The sequence below is a fragment of the Euleptes europaea genome, chromosome 2 (assembly GCF_029931775.1).
Source record: "Euleptes europaea isolate rEulEur1 chromosome 2, rEulEur1.hap1, whole genome shotgun sequence".
Lineage (NCBI taxonomy): Eukaryota > Metazoa > Chordata > Lepidosauria > Squamata > Sphaerodactylidae > Euleptes > Euleptes europaea.
In genome coordinates this window covers 118976895-118994967 of record NC_079313.1, presented here as the reverse complement: position 1 = coordinate 118994967, position 18073 = coordinate 118976895, and the positions used below count along the sequence as shown (strand labels likewise).

At 49.3% G+C, this 18073-nt stretch overlaps 1 protein-coding gene across 1 annotated transcript in view; it reads left to right on the top strand.

Moving 5' to 3' along the window:
- The window catches only part of UBE2V1 (ubiquitin conjugating enzyme E2 V1), a 33642-nt gene that overhangs the window by 13220 nt on the left and 2349 nt on the right, over positions 1-18073 (top strand). Inside the window, exon 2 of the mRNA XM_056844567.1 lies at positions 9488-9636. Within this exon, the coding sequence (XP_056700545.1) occupies positions 9488-9636 (149 nt within the window). The remainder of the gene's footprint in view (positions 1-9487; positions 9637-18073) is intronic.

Sequence of the window (18073 nt, the reverse complement as noted above, 5' to 3'; positions counted from 1 at the left end):
TTAACTGAGTGCAGAATGAAAATGTTTTAAGCTGATATGTCCAAAGAGAACCTAAAAATAAATTGACTCAAATGGCAAATTGGTTTATGTTTTAAATTCATTCATTAATATGCTGGTTTCCATTCATGAAGAATTAAATGTGGTAAAAATCTTGCGTTAAATCTTATGCATTCATTTCAAACTAATTTATTCTCATAGGAGTAGGAAGAAACCATAGGGAGAAAATGTCTGGTCTGTTTTCTGATGTATGTTGCATCTTCATCTTGCAAACTTATGAATATCTAGCTGGATCACTTATCTTACAGAGAGATGGTAGCGTACATTTTGTGAAAGTTGGTTGGTTTATATGCCAACTTTCTCTACCTTTTTTTAAGGAGAACAAAACCAGCTTACATTCTTCTTCCTCTCCCCACAACAGACACCTAGTGTGGTAGGTGGGGTTGAGATAGTTCAGAGAACTGTGACTAGCCCAAGGTCACCCAGCTGGCTTCATTTGGAGGAGTGGGGAATCAAACCCCACTGTATTCATAAACAGACAAATGGATACCTGGTGTACAGTTTTTTTCCTCCTACGTAAATTAAGTGCGAAAGGGAAGGCAGCATGTAGCCCAATCTTGTCAGATCTCAGAAGCTAAGCAGGGTCAGCCCTGGTTAATTTTTGGATGGGAGACCACCAAGGAATACTAGTATTGCTATGCAGAGGCAGGCAATGGCAAACCACCTCTGTTAGTCTCTTGCCTTGAAACCCCCATAAGGGGGTTGCCGTAAGTCACTTTATATACACACACATAAGTTGGGTGCGACTTGATGGCACTTCACACACACATGCACACACACATATAGAAATTAAAGTTTGGACTGTTTTCTATGATATCAGCTTGTAATCAAATCACACTATAGTGTGTTGAATGGAGAGGAGTGGTGAAGAGCCTGGAATAAAATTCAGCAGATCAGATTGATTTTTATAACCTGTATCAATTCAAGTGATGTAATTTTCCTCCAGTATTTCTGAATGGCAGTACATTGGCGCCACTTATATAAAAAGTCTCTTCAACAGAAGCAACACATATCATTATTGGTGTGTGCCAGTAATGTGATCTATGTTGCAAATGCAATATGGCATGAAACACCAAAGCAACGTTCACGATTTTTTTCAACCAATGCTCAGTGAGGTGGGTGGACCATTGACAAATAACGTACTCCAGTTTGAGTCAGGAACAGTCAAATTCATCTCCCTTTAAAATCACTGTAGACATACTCTTCTTTAAAACAGAAGAATAGGATACATTTTAGTTTGGGTTTTTGTTTTAGAATTTATGTACCTTTGCAGGTATTATTTAGGCATACCTTTCCAATTATCATCACTAAGTAAAGTGTCATAGGCTGTTCCATGTAGCCTTAATCACCTATTATTAATATTGGTAAAGATAAAATTTCAAAGCTGGAAACCTAGGAGGCAGTGGCTTGGAGTCTGATAATGTCGTTGTTACGTGCCGATGGGAGGCACTTGTGTTAGCAGAGCTTCTCTCCCTTCTCTCTTCCACTGCAACCCACTGATGTATGTGAAATGCTTCTCTGGGGAGAGGAACACCCAGTCACAGCACAAGACACAAAATGAAGTTTTGCAGTGGGCAGGGTTTGGCCAAAAGACAAAACCCCTGCCCTCTCTTTCATTAGTAGAAATTATCATCTGGGTGTTTTCTGACTGAACTCATAAATCCACCCGACATAAATATTGATTGATCACTGTTAATTACATAGTTTTGTTATAGGCTAATTGCTTTTATCACCAGATAGGGATAATTTTTCATTCAGCAGAATACATGGGGTGGTATTCAACATTGGTATTTCTTTTTAAATAAGAGCCGATAGGACACAATAAATATTTAAGGTACTTTTGAATAGTTTTGTTCAGTAGCTTTGCACTAGTAAAGGGCATGGGGGGGGGGGCAAGTCATACTTGCTCCCATAAAGGGGTCACAGACGGGTTCCTTGGAGTTTGTTCAGGTTATCAAGGTGGCTTCTGCAATTAGCTAGAAGTCTTATGTTATTCACAGCCTGCTCTAGAATGGCAATTTTGATTGCTTATCATGAAGCAATTGGCAAATGCTGCTAAGTTACTGGCTCCCCTAATGAGCCGTAACCCCTACCGGCGTTCCAAGACCCTAGCTATACAGGTCAAAGCGATACAACCGCTAATCTACCTTCCCAGGGTGAACACCCAATCCCTGGAGCCCATGGAGGACTGTCTGAAGGAGACAGGGAGTTGGACTTTCTCACCGCCTTAGCCTTATCAATATTCATGCTCAAGGTGCTCTTGACACCCCAGCAATGCCGCTCCTTTTCCTTTGGATGTTAGGGATTAGGACAAAAGACGGGCAGAACAATCTCCTACGATTTGTGAAAACAGGAGTTGACTTCAGGAATAAAGGCCAGATCTATTCTGAGAACCACTTTATCATTGTGGAAGATGCAAAGAAATGTATTCATAGAAAGAGCATGAAACTGAGAAATCCTACTGTCCCTAGTCTGGGTGAAACGAGCGCAACTTCGCCTTGCCTCTTTGTAGCCGCTTTGTTGGGTGGAAGGCTGGATGAGGTTTCTCTTCCGCGGCCGCCAACACTACTCTGCTACCTTGGAGGGAACGACGGGAAAACTCCTGGCCAAAGCATGGGATCCATGTGGCATTCCCCCTTTCCAGGCAGAGAAGCTTGAGGGGGAAGCTTGCCTCAAATGGATGACCCAATCCAAGCTTCCATCAGTAGCTGAGAGAAAATACCCAGTCCAGAGAGACCCTCAGATTGGGGGGGCGGGGCGGCGGGTAGTTAGAAGCAGAAAAGGAGTCACTGCATTTTTTTAATAAGCATGGGGCCAAAACTGGGAGACTGAGGGAGAAGCCCCTCCACTGGGAAATCAAAAAGGTTAACAACGTGGATGAAATCTGTGGAGGAGCTTCTTCCCATTGGTTGTGACTGCCACAATCTGGACCACCTGAAGTCTGCATGCCATATATCTGACGACAGATTGCCATTCTGCAGTAAGAATTTTCTAACAGTGAGAGCGGTTTCTCAGTGGAACAGGCTTCCTCGGGAGGTGGTAAGCTCTCCTTCCCTGGAGGTTTTTAAGCAGAGGCTAGATGGCCATCTGTCAGCAATGCTGATTCTATGGCCTTAAGCAAATGATGAGAGGGAGGGCATCTTGGCCATCTTCTGGGCATGGAGTAGGCAGGGGTCACTGGGTGTGTGTGGGGGAGGTAGTTGTGAATTTCCTGCATTGTGCAGGGGGTTGGACTAGATGACCCTGGTGGTTCCTTCCAACTCTATGATTCTGTGAATTAAATTCTAGAAAAGTTCTCTTCTCCTCTGAGGCTCGGGCATCTTGGAACTGTGGGTTATTGTCCACGCCCTATCTGGGGAGGCAGGACTAAATTAACTTCCTGCTGCTCCCTGTCGGGACACTAACCCGCTGTACCTCAGTCTTTTGTCCTGCCTAGTGGGGAGAGCAGTGAGTTTTCACAGCTCTGTGAGTTAGGCTTAGGTTTAGAGGCTTTTTTGTGTCCTTTCCCTTATTCCTTTCCTCAACCTTCTTTCCAATTACCTCCCCACCCGACCCGACCTACCCGGTGTCTTTTCCCTCGACCTTCCTGGTGTCTTCCTGAGTGTTGAAGCGAGAGGAGAAGGGGAGAAAAAATGGCGGACGCCATTTTGGACAGAGAAGATGACCTTCTCTCGGAGAACGACTACTCAGTGGGGCTGGTCCAATTCGCCCCGACTAACAGCGCACTGCCCAAGGGCGACGAGGGCGTATCCATCCCGGCGACGGAGGAGAGCGGAGAGCCGCAGGAGGCTCGCGGAGTCGCCGCTCAGCCCAAGCAGAAAAAGGCGCGAAAAGCAGCGCCGTCCCTTGCCGGCGCTAAACGCAGGAAGCGCGGCAGCGGGAAGTTCGCCGGCGTGGCGAGAGCCAGCGGGAAGGCCCCGACTGTCTACTCGCGGACCCAGCCCTCCTCAACAGCAACTTCGCCCGCGACTTCAGATCCCGTGGCGACAGACGGTCTCCCGTCGGGAGGTGGTAACGTACCCCCCCCTTTCGGAGCAAACAAAAAGGCAGCCCGCTGTTTCTGTTCCCGCCTTTTCCTTGGGGCCTATAGGGGGCCACTTTATGCCTATGCAGCAGGCTCCAGTCCAGCAACCATTTTTTAACCCCTTTCCCACCTCAGGGGCGGCAACAGGGAGGTTTTTAACTGCTGATCAAGCTAATGACATGGTTAATATAGCCTTGCAGAGGCAGTGGCAAGCCTTCCATGCTTTTCAAATGCGCCTGCCCCAGTTCTCTAACGGGGTTTCAGGATCCTCTCCTACCTTAGTCCCCCAATCTCAGGGGGAAGAGGGCAGTTCATCCACCTCGGGGGGGCCATCCAGAGGGGAGACATCCGCTTCATGGCCCACTAAGGCCGCTAAAAAGGCACAGTCACAGCCAATTTCTCAATCTGGCTCTGACTCCCCTAGCCTTCAGGATACCATTACCACTGACCAGGAGTCAGAAGGGGAAGAACGCGAGGAGGGGGAGTTCGACTCCGAGGACGAGACCCCCCGCCCCGATGACCAACAGCCCAGGTTGTTCTCGGGAGAGGACTTCCAGGGCCTGTTGGCAAAGGCTATGATCGCTTTGGACCTTAATGAGGAGCAACAGTCCTCAGAGGAACCCAAATCAAAATTCAAAGAGGGAGTTAGGGAGTGCTTCCCTAGAAGGAGAACTCAAAGCAACCTAGTTCCTTTCCCAGAGTTTTTTATTAGGGCCATCACGGACGAGTGGGATAACTCCTTCTCTAATAAACAGGTCCCGGCCTACGTCAAAAAACATTATACTCTGGCTCCTCACGCCATGCAGATGTTGAAGGTTCATGTAGTCGATGCTCCAGTGGCTGACCTTCAGACCCCTGGGTTGATTCCTGAGGATGGGGTGGGATCCATCCGTGACCAGTTGGACAGGAAGACTGATCATTTGGCAAGAAAGGCTCACGAGGCTTCGGCCCTAGCCATCCAGGCTAGCGCCACTACTTCCATTTTTGCGAGGGCTTCTTATTTATGGGTCAAAAAACTCCTACAATTGGTTCCGCCTGACAACCGCAGGGTTGTTGGGGGCTTGGAGAGAGTGCTTAGCGCCATCACTCTTATGGCAGATGCCTCTCTGGACACAATGTCCTTCACGGCTAGGGCCATGGCTTCTACCACATCCATTAGAAGGGCCCTGTGGCTAAGGGCCTGGCCGGCCGATTTCAGATCTAAAACCATTCTCATGTCCTACCCCATTAAAGGGGGCCGGCTTTTTGGAGAAAAAATGGACGGGATTTTGATTGAAACTAGGGATAAGAAACACGTCCTCCCTAGGCAGCTTCGGAAGGAGAATAGATCCTCTTCTTACCCGTCCTTTCGTTCTTCCAAGGTCCCTCCCAGATACCGGGCAGATTACAGAAAGGGCTCCTGGAACCAGAGTAACTCATGGAACCAGAGTAGATCCTTTTGGAAAGGGGGGAAGTTCCAGAGACAAGGCCAGACTAGACCTGACAAAGGGGATAAGTTCCCCAAAAACAGCAATTCACAATGACGCCTCACTGCTGGCAGTGGGGGGGAGACTTCAGGCTTTCAGTCACATTTGGGCCAGATCCAACCCGGATTCGTGGGTATCCCAAATAATTTCTCAGGGATATCTCCTGGAGTTTTCTTCCCTGCCCCGGGATCGTTTCCTTTCTTCCCCCTTACCCCTACAGAAAGAGAAGAGGGCCAGAACCGCCACAGCAATTCAGCACCTGTTGCACATAGGAGCCGTGGAGAAGGTCCCCAACCAGGAGAGGGGGTTGGGGATCTACTCCATCTTCTTCACGGTTCCGAAGAAAAATGGAGACTGGAGGGCTATCCTCAATTTAAAGTATGTGAACAGGAGAATGAGGCGCAAACATTTCCGGATGGAAACGTTAAAATCCATCATAGAGTCCCTCCAGCCTCAGACTTTCATGACGGCGGTGGATTTGACGGAGGCCTACCTCCATGTCCTTATCCATCCAGCCCACAGGAGGTTCCTTCGGTTCACCCATGGCATCAATCATTATCAATTCAGGGCCCTCCCCTTTGGGTTAGCCTCTGCCCCCCGGGTTTTCACAAAGACCCTGGTGACTGTTATGGCCACCCTCAGACAGGAGTCTATCCAGGTACATCCGTACCTGGACGACATCCTGATCTGTGCACAATCCAGGGAACAATCCCGGACCCATACCAACAGAGTAGTCTAGGTTCTTCAAGACCATGGATATTTAGTGAACTTCGAGAAAAGTTCCCTCACCCCCGCACAATCTCTGGTACACCTGGGAGTGCGGATAGACTCTCGGAAAAATACTGTAACCCTGTCCCGAGAGAGAGTGGAAAAAATTGTCAGTCGGGCTGCTTCGGCCGCCAGTTCCAAATCAGCCAGACTAATGTCCCTAGCGAAACTTTTAGGGCACATGATTTCGTGCATAGTAGTGGTGCCTTGGGCCAGATTCCACTCCAGACAATTACAGTGGCTCCTTCGTCCATATCAAGGGGACATTGGGATGAAGAGGGACAGGAGCATTCCCTTACCACTCAGGGTCCGCAAGAGCCTGCGGTGGTGGGCATCCAGGGAGAATTTAACCAAACCTACACAGTACCTGCACGAGGATCCTCTCCAGCTCTTTACGGATGCCAGTCTGGAAGGGTGGGGAGCCACCCTCAACGGGCAGATGGCCCAGGGACGCTGGTCTGCTCAGGAGTCGAATCTTCACATCAACGTCCTGGAGCTAAGAGCTGTGAGACTGGCTCGTCTATTCTTCTCAGCGGACATTTGCAACCACCACGTCCTAGTCAGGACGGACAATACGACTACCAAGGCCCACCTGAACAAACGGGGGCACAAGGTCATCGACGTTACATCGGGAAGCAGTCAAACTGTTCCGCTGGGCCCAGTTCAAGGTTCTATCAATACGAGCCGAACACATAAAGGGCGCTCTCAACGTGGAGGCCGACTGGCTGAGCAGGCAGCAAGTAAACGAAGGAGAGTGGTCCTTGGACCAGGACTCCTTTCGTCTCATCACTCAAAAATTTGGTCTTCCAGAGGTCGATTTGTTCGCCTCGTCAGACAATTCCAAACTTCCAAGATTCTTCTCGAGATTCTTCCATCCAGACGCAGAGAGAATCGACGCTCTTCTCAGTCCTTGGCCAAGGACTCTATTGTACGCATTCCCACCTCTGCCAATCATTCCGAAGGTCCTTCGCAAGATCCAGATGGAAAAGGCCAATGTACTCCTGGTGGCCCCGTTTTGGCCTCGCCGTCCATGGTTCGTCACTCTACAAAGACTAGCAGTTCAAGAACCATGGAGAATTCCAACTCAGTGGGGGACTCTACGCCAAGGTCCTCTAGTCCATCCAGACCCCCTCTGGTTCTGCTTGACCGTCTGGCACTTGAGAGGTTGAGCCTGGTCAAACTGGGTTACCCCACAGAGGTCGTGAACACCATTCTTGAGGCGCGCAGACCTGCAACCCGTCGCATTTATTCCGCATCATGGAAAGCGTTTGTCAGATGGGCACGTAGAAAGAAGTTTGACCCTCTTCAACCAGGAGTTAACAACATCCTGGGTTTCTTACAGGAGGGAGTGAGACTAAACCTGGCAGTTTCTACTCTTTGCAGACAGGTTGCGGCCATAGCAACAGTGGTTCCAATGGTGGATGGAGCGGCGTTATCCAAGCATCGGCATATCGTCTCCTTTCTAAAGGGAGTTTCCCAGACTCGACCTCCTACTGTTCACCGGTTCCCTACCTGGAATCTTAACATCGTTCTTAAGGCCCTAACGAAGGAACCCTTCGAGCCCCTTCGGACAGCTCCTCTTAGGATTCTTAGGATGAAAGTTCTATTTCTCGTAGCCATCACATCGTCTCGTCGAGTGTCAGAGTTACGAGCCCTGTCTATTCGTCAGGGACTATGCATCTTTCATAGGGATAAGGTGGTATTAAGACCAGACCCCACCTTTATCCCCAAGGTTAATTCTCCTTTTCATCGCGGTCAGGATATTTCCTTACCATCGTTCTGTCCTAAACCTTCTTGCCCAAAGGAACGATCTTGGCACTCTCTCGACCTACGTAGAGCCTTGCGCATCTTCATTGAGAGAACATCAGACCTGAGAAAGACAGACTATTTGTTTATTAACATATCCAACACTAACAAGGGTTTCAGAATGTCAGCGGCATCCATCAGTTATGCCTTAAAGTCAACAATAGCTGAGGCATACAAAGCAGCGGGGGCTCCTCTTCCACCGGGAATTATGGCTCATTCGCTTCGCAGCGCCTCTACAACGGCGGCGTTTGACAAACAATCTCCTGTTGACGAAATTTGCCGCGCAGCCACGTGGTCAAGCGTGTCAACATTTGTCAAGCACTACAAGATCAGTACATGGTCATCTGCACAGGCGGCCTTTGGCCGTAGGGTCTTACAGCACGTAGTGGATGAGAACGCATGACCCACCCTGATGGGAGCTCTTATAGGTCCCACAGTTCCAAGATGCCCGAGCCTCAGAGGAGAATGGAGCCTTGACTACTTACCGTGAGGGCTCCTTCTCTTCTGAGGCGGAGGGCATCTTGCCCACCCGGGCGAAGAGTCAGGACAACGTGCTATCGACCATACCTTCAGAAGACAGCCATTTTCAGACCTAATTCCGGTCCCATTGCCTGTCTGTTTGTAATGTTATAGGAATGTTTTTCCTTCATGTGTTCATTGGTTAAGGTTACGTTTTTGTTCCGTTATACCTCGTTTCGTTCCTGTCTAAGAGCTAGGCAAGCCTGTGACTGAGGTACAGCGGGTTAGTGTCCCGACAGGGGGCAGCAGGAAGTTAATTTAGTCCTGCCTCCCCAGATAGGGCGTGGACAATAACCCACAGTTCCAAGATGCCCTCCGCCTCAGAAGAGAAGGAGCCCTCACGGTAAGTAGTCAAGGCTCCATTTTCCCCAGTCTGTTACCAAGTATTAGTATTAAGATTTGGGGGTGGGTCCAACACGTGGTTTCTGCCTGGGTGAGAGCTTAACTATCATTGGAGGACCGGGGAGTGAATCTTGCCAGTTTCCCTTTGCAGGTTCCCATATCGTACCTAGAACTGGGGTGGGGGTGGGGGGTTATGGATGAATTTCATGCTGCAAGCAGAGCTTTATTTGTGCTTCCCAATGTAACTTCTGCATACAATCAAATGTACATCTTCAGCGTGAGTAAACTTCAGATGCAAATGGTTTAACTCCTTGAAGCGTGGTTGCTGCTTCCTCTTCCAGCTTGTGCTAATTAAAATAGGTATACGTTGGTATTCTTTTCCTTTTCTCCTTTGAACTGTGCTTCTTATCATGATTAAAATGCCTGGCAGAATTCCCAAAGCAGCAGTCCAGATTGCCGGTTTTATGCTCTTATCTCAAAAGCTGCTAATATATATTTTTTTAAGGAGTTAAAGTTCCTCGTAATTTTCGACTGTTGGAAGAACTCGAAGAAGGCCAGAAAGGAGTAGGTGATGGGACTGTTAGCTGGGGTCTTGAAGACGACGAAGATATGACACTTACAAGATGGACAGGCATGATCATTGGGCCTCCAAGAGTAAGCATCAGTAAAGATATACCCGATTTCCTCATAAAATGGATTTGTTGGGACACATTTCTGTTGGATTTGGTTGGCTAGTGTTTTTTCCCCTTACAATTTACTGCATTGGTGTGGTCATACCAAATGAACTGTAGGGTGCGGAAAGTGAGAGTAAAGGTGTATTCTAAAGGCCTTTTTGTAGATAGAGCCCCGTGACTCAGAGCGGTAAGCTGCAGGTACTGCAGTCAAAAGCTCTGCTCACGACCTGAGTTCAATCCCGACGGAAGTCAGTTTCAGGTAGCCGGCTCAAGGTTCATTCAGCCTTCCCTCCTTCCAAGATCGGTGGAATGAGTACCCAGCTTGCTTGGGGTAAAGTGTGGACGATTGGGGAAGGCAATGGCAAACCAACCCGTAAACATAGTCTGCCTAGTATATGTCAGGATGTGACGTCACCCCACGGGTCAGTAATGACCTGGTGCTAGTGCAGGGGACCTTTACCTTTAAGGGTCTCTCTGTACAGCCCCTACCCCCAAACAGAGCCCACCAGTTATAGAATGGGGGCAACTTTGCATACTGGTAAACTTGTATGTAAGTTGAAGATGGCCCCTCCTTTTAAAGAAGTCCCTCCCCCATTTTTAATTTTCTTGTTTTTGAGTTAATGCAGTAGTTTCCCATAAATTTTTATTTCCTATTTGGGGGGTAAATTCCACAGTCTGTCTTCGGGACTGGCTCTCATTTCGATGTAATGGGTTCTTATTTCTGTGGTGTGGTATCTGAGCATGAGTAATGAAATTATGTGAAGATATTTCCAGCTTTGTGGTGTGGTGTTTGGGACTCGGGGATGAAGGAGAAGATCAGCTGTACAAGTTAAAAATCACCTCGTTTCTCCTCTGTCAGAATGGGTTGCAATCTAGTATGCCTTCTGCTGTCTAGATGAGATTGCCCTAGGCATTGCCCATGGCATTGCCCTAGGCATTGCCCATGCAGGAACCGTATGCTCATTCACTAAGCTCATGGGAGAAAGATGACGAAGCAGATGCAACACAGTGCCTCTGAAACGCAGTAGCTTCCTTTGAAGAGCTCACTGTGCATCTAATGCAGTGCTTCCCAACCTATGAGTCGTGACCCCAAAGTGAGTTGCAGGTCCGCCCTCCGTAATGCCTGCCTCTGCCCTTTGCATCGCTCACTTTCTCTCCTCTCCCTACTTCCAGATTTGTCACATTATCGCTTCCCCCCTCCCTTTGCAACAATAATGAGGAGGGGGAAGCCCTCTTGCAAGTAGTAACTTTATGGTAGAAGAAGAAGAGTTGCTTTTTATATGCTGACTTTCTCTACCACTTAAGGGAGAATCAAGCTGGTTTACAATCACCTTTCCCTGGAGGGGTCTGGAAACCAAGTCCTATGAGGAAAGGTTGAAGGAGCTGGGTATGTTTAGCCTGAACAGGAGAAGACTGAGAGGGGATATGATAACCATCTTCAAATACTTGAAGGGCTGTCATATAGAGGAGGGCACCAAGTTGCTTTCTGTGGCCCCAGAAGGTCGGACCAGAACCAACAGGTTGAAATTAAATCAAAAGAGTTTTTGTCTAGACAACTAGGAATAATTTTCTAACAGAGCAGTTCCTCAGTGGAACAGGCTTCCTCGGGAGGTGGTGAGCTCTCCTTCCCTTATGCAGAGGCTAGGTGGTCATCTGTCAGCAATGCTGATTATATGATCGTAGGCAGATCATGAGAAGGAGGGCATCTTGGCCAACTTCTGGGTGTGGGGGGATGTAGTTGTGAATTTCCTGCATTGTGCAGGGGGTTGGACTAGATGACCCTGGTGGTACCTTCCAACTCTGATTCTGTTTCCCTCTCCACAACAGACACCCTGTGAGGTAGGTGGGGCTGAGAGAGCTGTGACTAGCCCAAGGTCACCCAGCTAGCTTCACGTGTAGGAGTGGGGAAACCAACCCGGTTCTCCAGATCAGAGTCCACTGCTCCAAACCACTGCTCTTAACCACTACACCACGCTGGCTCTGGTAGAAGCAGGAAGGAGGGGCAGAAAGGCTGGAGAGTTGTCAGGAGCTGTTCAGCGAGAGGAGGAGGCACGTGTGGGAGGGGGCCCTGTCTCGGCATTGCTCCCTCAGTGGACCAGCCTCTTACCCAGCCCCCTGCAGCACCTCACCACCCTCTGCCTGCTGTGGGAGATGCACAGCACCAAGCCCCTCCTTGGCACCAACCCCTTTGCTGTCTGCCACCTTCACACGTTTCCTCAACCTGGTGCCCGGCCCCCGGGCTGGCCTCCTCGGACTGCTGCGGCCCAGCTGGCAAAGAAGGAGCAGATAACAGAGAGAGGCCCCTCACTCGAAGGGACTTGACCTCAGGGGGGAGCCTTGCCAATTTTTCACTCTTTGTTGTATCTCCTCCTCCCCTATGAGTGGCAGGTTGTATGGATGGACTTGGTTGGACACTATAACAGAGACCTCTTAATTCCAATAGTCAGTAATGTGTGGGTTAAATCTTTCCTCGTATCTCAGTACAAGCACTGATGAAGGTAATTACAGGTGGTACAATGCTCAGTGCAAGATAGTTTTGAGTTAACAGCTGTTGAGTAGCATCTACCCTCTCACGCTTGGTGGTTTTCACCCTTCTAACTTTAAATAGAAACTAGGGGTGCTGATCGATTGACAAAGAATTAAGTAAAATGTGTCCTGATGTACACTAGAGCGAGTTTCTTAGAATCTTAGAGAGGATTAGAGGAAGTAATGAAGACGAAGAGGGATGAAACGTAACCTCCATATGAAAAGGCTGTGAGCTTTGGAAAGCCACTACCAGCTTGGGCGTAGTTGTGCCTTTTGTGAAGTGGTGGTTAGTTTTTAAAAAAAATTATGTTATCCACTGTCACAAATGGAATGCTGGACTAGATGGGCACTATGGTCATAATTTGCCTAAGGGTGCAAAAAAAACCTTGTGTCAGCCATTCCGGATAAATTTGGACTTGTGGATCACCATACCGAAAAGGTTGGGTACCACTGATCTAACGTAGGATGCCTTTTTTGTTGATCCCTTGGAGACATTAAGTCTGAACATGCCCCTTATAAATCATGTCTTATCCTCCATATGAGCTTGGGTCCTGCTGTGTGAATCGGGTGCTTGCAGAAGTAAGCCTTGGCAATTCCCTTCTCCTCCCCAAATGGATTGAAGACTTAATGGCTTTCTGCGGAGAGGCGAGGGAAAACTGGAGACACTTTTCGAGCACAAGCAAAAGTGGATCTAAGTTTTGGTTGCAATTTGCAGTTCTTCCCTCCCCCCACAGGTATATTCTCTCCCTGCCCCCTTCCAGTGTGGCATAGTGGTTAAGAGCGGTGGAGTCTGATCTGGAGAACCGGGTTTGATTCCCCACTCTTCCACATGAGAGCCAGCGTGGTATAGCGGTTAAGAGTTGTGGTTTGGAGCAGCAGACACTAATCTGGTGAACAGGGTTGGTTTCCCCGCTCCTCCACATGATGCCAGCTGGGCAACCTTGGGCTAGTCACAGTTCTCTTAATAGCTCTCTCAGCCCCCCTACCTCACAGGGTGTCCATTGTGAGGAGAGGAAGGGGAGGTGATTGTAAGCCAGTTTGATTCTTCCTTGAGTGGTAGAGAAAGTTGGCATATAAAAACCAACTCTTCATTTTCAGTCTTCGGTGCAGCCCCACATGTGGGACTGCGCCTGCGAGCAGGCCTGCCACCGGAAACTTTTCATAGCCTCAGGCCTAGACTGGGGATGCCCCTGCCTTTGGAGCAGGGAGGCCCGGCTTCCTGCCGACCTACAGCATGCTTCCTGGGCGGGGCATCCCCTCCCTCCTCAGTTCCTTCTTTGCCGCCGCCAAGAACAGACGTCTCTAACAAACCTCAGTGCATTTCACTTTCGTTCCTGATAGAATCGTGAGTCTTCTTCTCCTTACTCCAGGCTGCCGCTCAGGGCTTCCTGACCAGCCTCTCTCCCCTGTACGGGAGTTTTTGTCTCTGGAAATCTCGGTCCCCTCGGTCAAGTGCCGAGGGCCGTTATGGCCTCCAAGGCCCTCTTTAAGCGATGGCTGCCGCCTGGGGCTGCCCGGCCAGCCAATGGACTTCCGCTTCTGTGGTCTGAGAATGTGTCTGGGCGAACGCCCACTGCACGGCTGCTTGTAAAGTATGCCAATAATTCACTGCTGGAGTTCGCAATGTCCGCACTACACGCCTGAATGCCGAATCGTGGAGAAGAGCCCTACTAGCTCCCACTTGCCCGCTGGATCCGAGACGCCCCAGCGGCCCCCCTCGGTCCAGTCGGTTCCACCGGCTCCGACTCATGGATCCGAGAACCGTGGATCCTAAGAGCCTTGGATCCGGTCACCATGGATACGGTCACCATGGATCCGATCACCATGGATTCGAAGAGCTATGGATCCAGTCACCATGGATCCAAAGAGCCATGGATCCGGTCACCATGGCTCTGAAGAGCCGTGGATCCAAAGAGCCGTGGATCCTAAGAGCCATGGATCTGAGAGCCATGGATCCTAAGAGCCATGGATCCAAGGAGCCATGGATCCGAGAGCCATGGATCCAGCTCACCAACCTAGCCTTCCTCCATTCAAGGCCTTGGCCTCGGCCTCTGTAGCAGGCTCAGAGGGAGTGTCAGAACCTTCTCTGGATGAGCACGTGGGAGACACTGAAGCCATCTCACCTTCTGAAGACTTAGGTCTCCAGAGCGAGCAGATGCTGCTCTTGGCAGAAGCCCTCGAGATTAAGATCACAACCTCTGATAATAGGCCCAAGGACAGAATCCTTAGTTGCCGCTACCCAGATGCTCCTGGAATAGTGGCAAGCTAGTGTGGAAAGGATAATAAATAAAATAAATAAATAAATAACCAGCCTCCACCCCTGTTTTTGCAAAGAAAATAGAGGATCCTTACAAGCAGGACTCTGTGAAATCCCTGACCATTCATCGCAACAGGAGAGATGCGAGCCCCGCAGGGGCATCACTCCACACTTGCTGACACTGAGAACAGGAGGCTTGACTGCCTGGGCAGAAAATCTCATACCTCATCTGCCCTGAGTTTCAGGATCGCCAACTACCAGACAATCATGGGGGGATACCAGCTGTTCCTCTGGGAAAAAGCCACTCCCCATCTGGAACCCCTCCCTGAGGAGGCCAAGTTAACCTAATACAGTTAACCTAATACAGGCCGAGGAGGACCCCCCATTAGGGGGAGACACTGTATTCGCTCCTTACACCACAGAATTTCTGACAAACATAAAGAAGGACAACCAGACAGCCAGATCCCTGGGAGTCCTACCATACAACAACCCTTCCCGTGTTATCAACCACGTCACCAGGGCTTTGCTCCTCCCTTCTTAAAGGGCAAAGGCAACAACTCTTTCAGCAGCTGTGTCCTCAACAGAGGCAATACCAACAGCCATGTCACCAGGGCCAGTCGGGAAAACGCAGGCCAATCAACAGGCAGAGGCCTGCCACTAACCCTCTTCTGAAAGACAGCAGCAGTTCAGTTTCAGTCTCAGTTTTCACTCACCTTTAGTGGCATGATGATCAGCAACAACCTACTCAAAGTTTCTGACTGTGTCTGCAGGCCATCCAAGAAAGCTTTCAATTTCTTGACAGCCTGGCCAAATTTTGTGATCGTTGTAGATCCATCTACATGGACAGCTGGATCCTGAGAGTTGTCATGGAGGGGTACCATTTAGAGGTAAATTTCCCCCCAGTTGTTCACATTATATGTCTACAAGAGACCCCTTCCCCGAGTTTGGCCCACAACTGCAGAAGCTACTGCAGCAGGGCGATGTTCAAAGGGTCTCTCAAGATCACAAGATCTCAAGGTTGGAAGAGACCACAAGGGACATCCAGTCCAACCCCTGCTATGCAGGATCCCTCAATCAAAGTGCCCTCGACTGATGGCCATCCAACCTCTGCTTAAAGACCTCCAAGGAAGGGGACTCCACCACCCTCCGTATAGGATGTAGTATGTTCCCTTACCTTGACGATTGGCTTCTCACGGCAGACACCCCAATCGCCCTTTCCAGACAGAGTTGGTGTTAACAACCTGCATTAACCTAGATCTTGCGGTAAACTGGATAAAATCCAAGTTGGTCCCCACCCAAAGAATCCAGTCTATAGAAGCTGTCTCAGACTCTACTCTTAACAACATATCTGGCAGGAGTGTTCCAAAGCTGCAGACACCACCTGGTGGTATGGATTCAGAGATTGTTGGGTTTGAGGGCCTCTACCCCGGCCGTCACTCCCCAGGCCAGACTCCACATGAGAATCCTGCAGAACTGGTTTTTACATACTTTCAACCAGTTCTGTCACTCACAATCCCATAGGTTATCTATCCCTAGGACAGTTCTCAGGTCCCTGGATTGGTGGTTATCAGAGTCCAACCTTCTAACCGGTTCCTTCCATACAGGGTTGCTGGAAAGGATCGCAGGGAAACATGCATATCAATGTGCTTGACCTGCGTGCAATTTGTTACTCACCTCCTTCGTGGATATTCTCAGGGGCTCAGGAACATTGGTGCAATCAGACTATACTCCTACGGTCTATTATGCCAACAAGCAGGGGGGTACAGGTTCGTTTTCCCTGTGCAGAGAAGCCCAGAGAGTATGACAAGTGACCTTGGAAAACGACATTTCAGTAAGAGCCATCCATATAGCAGGCATTCACAACATCTGGGCAGACAGTCATCTGAGAGTTCCTCATGAGCCATGAGTGGGAGCTCCAGGACAAGCTCCTGTTTTCCCATTGTTCAGTTATGGGGCTTCCCACAAGTCGATCTTTTCGCCTACCGCAACAGCAGGAAGGCAGAGAGGTTCTGTTGCCTAGCAGGTCACGACCCAGAGTCACTATGGGACGCCTTCCAGATACAATGGTCAGGCACCCCCTTCTATACATTCCCACCCTTCGCCCTCCTGTCAAGAGTCATAGGGAAAATCAAGGCGAAATCACACATCTTGTATTCTGATTGCCCCCTTCTGGCCCCACCAGATGTGGTTATCAGAGCTGCTCCACCTAGCAGACCACAACTTCAGGGAACTTTCCAGGGCCCCAGATCTGTTCCGCTGGGACGCTCTCATGCATCACGATATAAATCGCCTACACTGAACAGCCCGAAGGATAGAACCCAGGGCATAGGTTTGTCCCAACCAGTCAGAGTGATTCTTTTACAAATCAGAACACCGTCTGCTAGATACTTGTATGATTTGAAATGGGAAAGGTTGAGCACTGGGTTAGCTCTAACAATTCCTCAGCGTTTAGCTGCCCATTACCACTGATTCTGGTTTACCTTCTAGACTTAACCAGACAGGGTTTGGCAGTCTCATCTGTCAAGGTACACCTGGCTGCTATCTCAGCCTGCCATGACAAGGTTGAGGGGTACACAGTCTCTATATACCCACTAGCTAAATGTTTCATCAACACTTTCCTCCGGCACTGGAGATTGCTCCCCAGTGGTCCCTTTCATTGGTGCTAGCAGGACCGATGCTCTCCCCCTTTGAACCCTTAGCTACCTCTCCAGTCAATCTGCTGTCAGCTAAGGTAGCATTCTTGATAGCAGTGGCATCCACTAAAAGAGTGGGAGGACTAGCTGCCCTCAGGATTGAAAAGCCTTCTTAAAGAACTTTGACGAACGGGTGGTCTTACATTCCAGCCCACTATTTAAACCCAAGGTGATTTTCAGTTTTCACCTAACTCGAGAGTTTGTGGTGCCTGTCTTCTTCCCAAACCCGTCTTCGGAAGCAGAGAAAGCGTTACACGCCTTAGATATGAGAAGGCAATCTTATAATATATAGACAGAACAAAGTACTTTAGACATTCCAAGAGCCTGTTAATTTGTCACCAAGCCCCAAGAACTGGGAAAGCAGCTTAGGCCCAGTCTGTTGCAGGATGCATGGCCTCTGCTATCAGGTCTGCTTTCAAATCAGCAGATACTCCATGTCCTTTAGGAGTTAGGGCCTACTCTATCAGGGCCCAGGGATCGTCGGCAGTTTTTTACAGCAAGGTCCCTCTGACCGACATCTGCAAGGCTGCGACTTGGGCGAGCGAGGAGGTGCTTGTGAGCCACTACACCATTGACCTGCTAGCAAGTAGAGATGCAGAAGTTGGCAAAGTGGCCCTTCAAACTCTGTTCCAGTAGACCGACACCCACCTCCTGGTGTATATAGCTTGCTAAAATCCCACATGTGGGGCTGCACCGAAGACTGAAAATGAAAACAGAGTTGCACTTACCTGTAACTGCTGTTCATTGAAGTCTTCGGTGCAGACACACATCCCTCCCATCCTACCCCGCTGTCAGCCTTAAATAAATAAAAAAAGATTTTTTTAAAAGAGAGAAAACTACACCTACATGGGTTGGCGGCGGGCATGGAACTAAGGAGGGAGGGGATGCCCCACCCAGGAAGCATGCTGTAGGTTGGCAGGAAGCCGGGCCTGCCTGCTCCA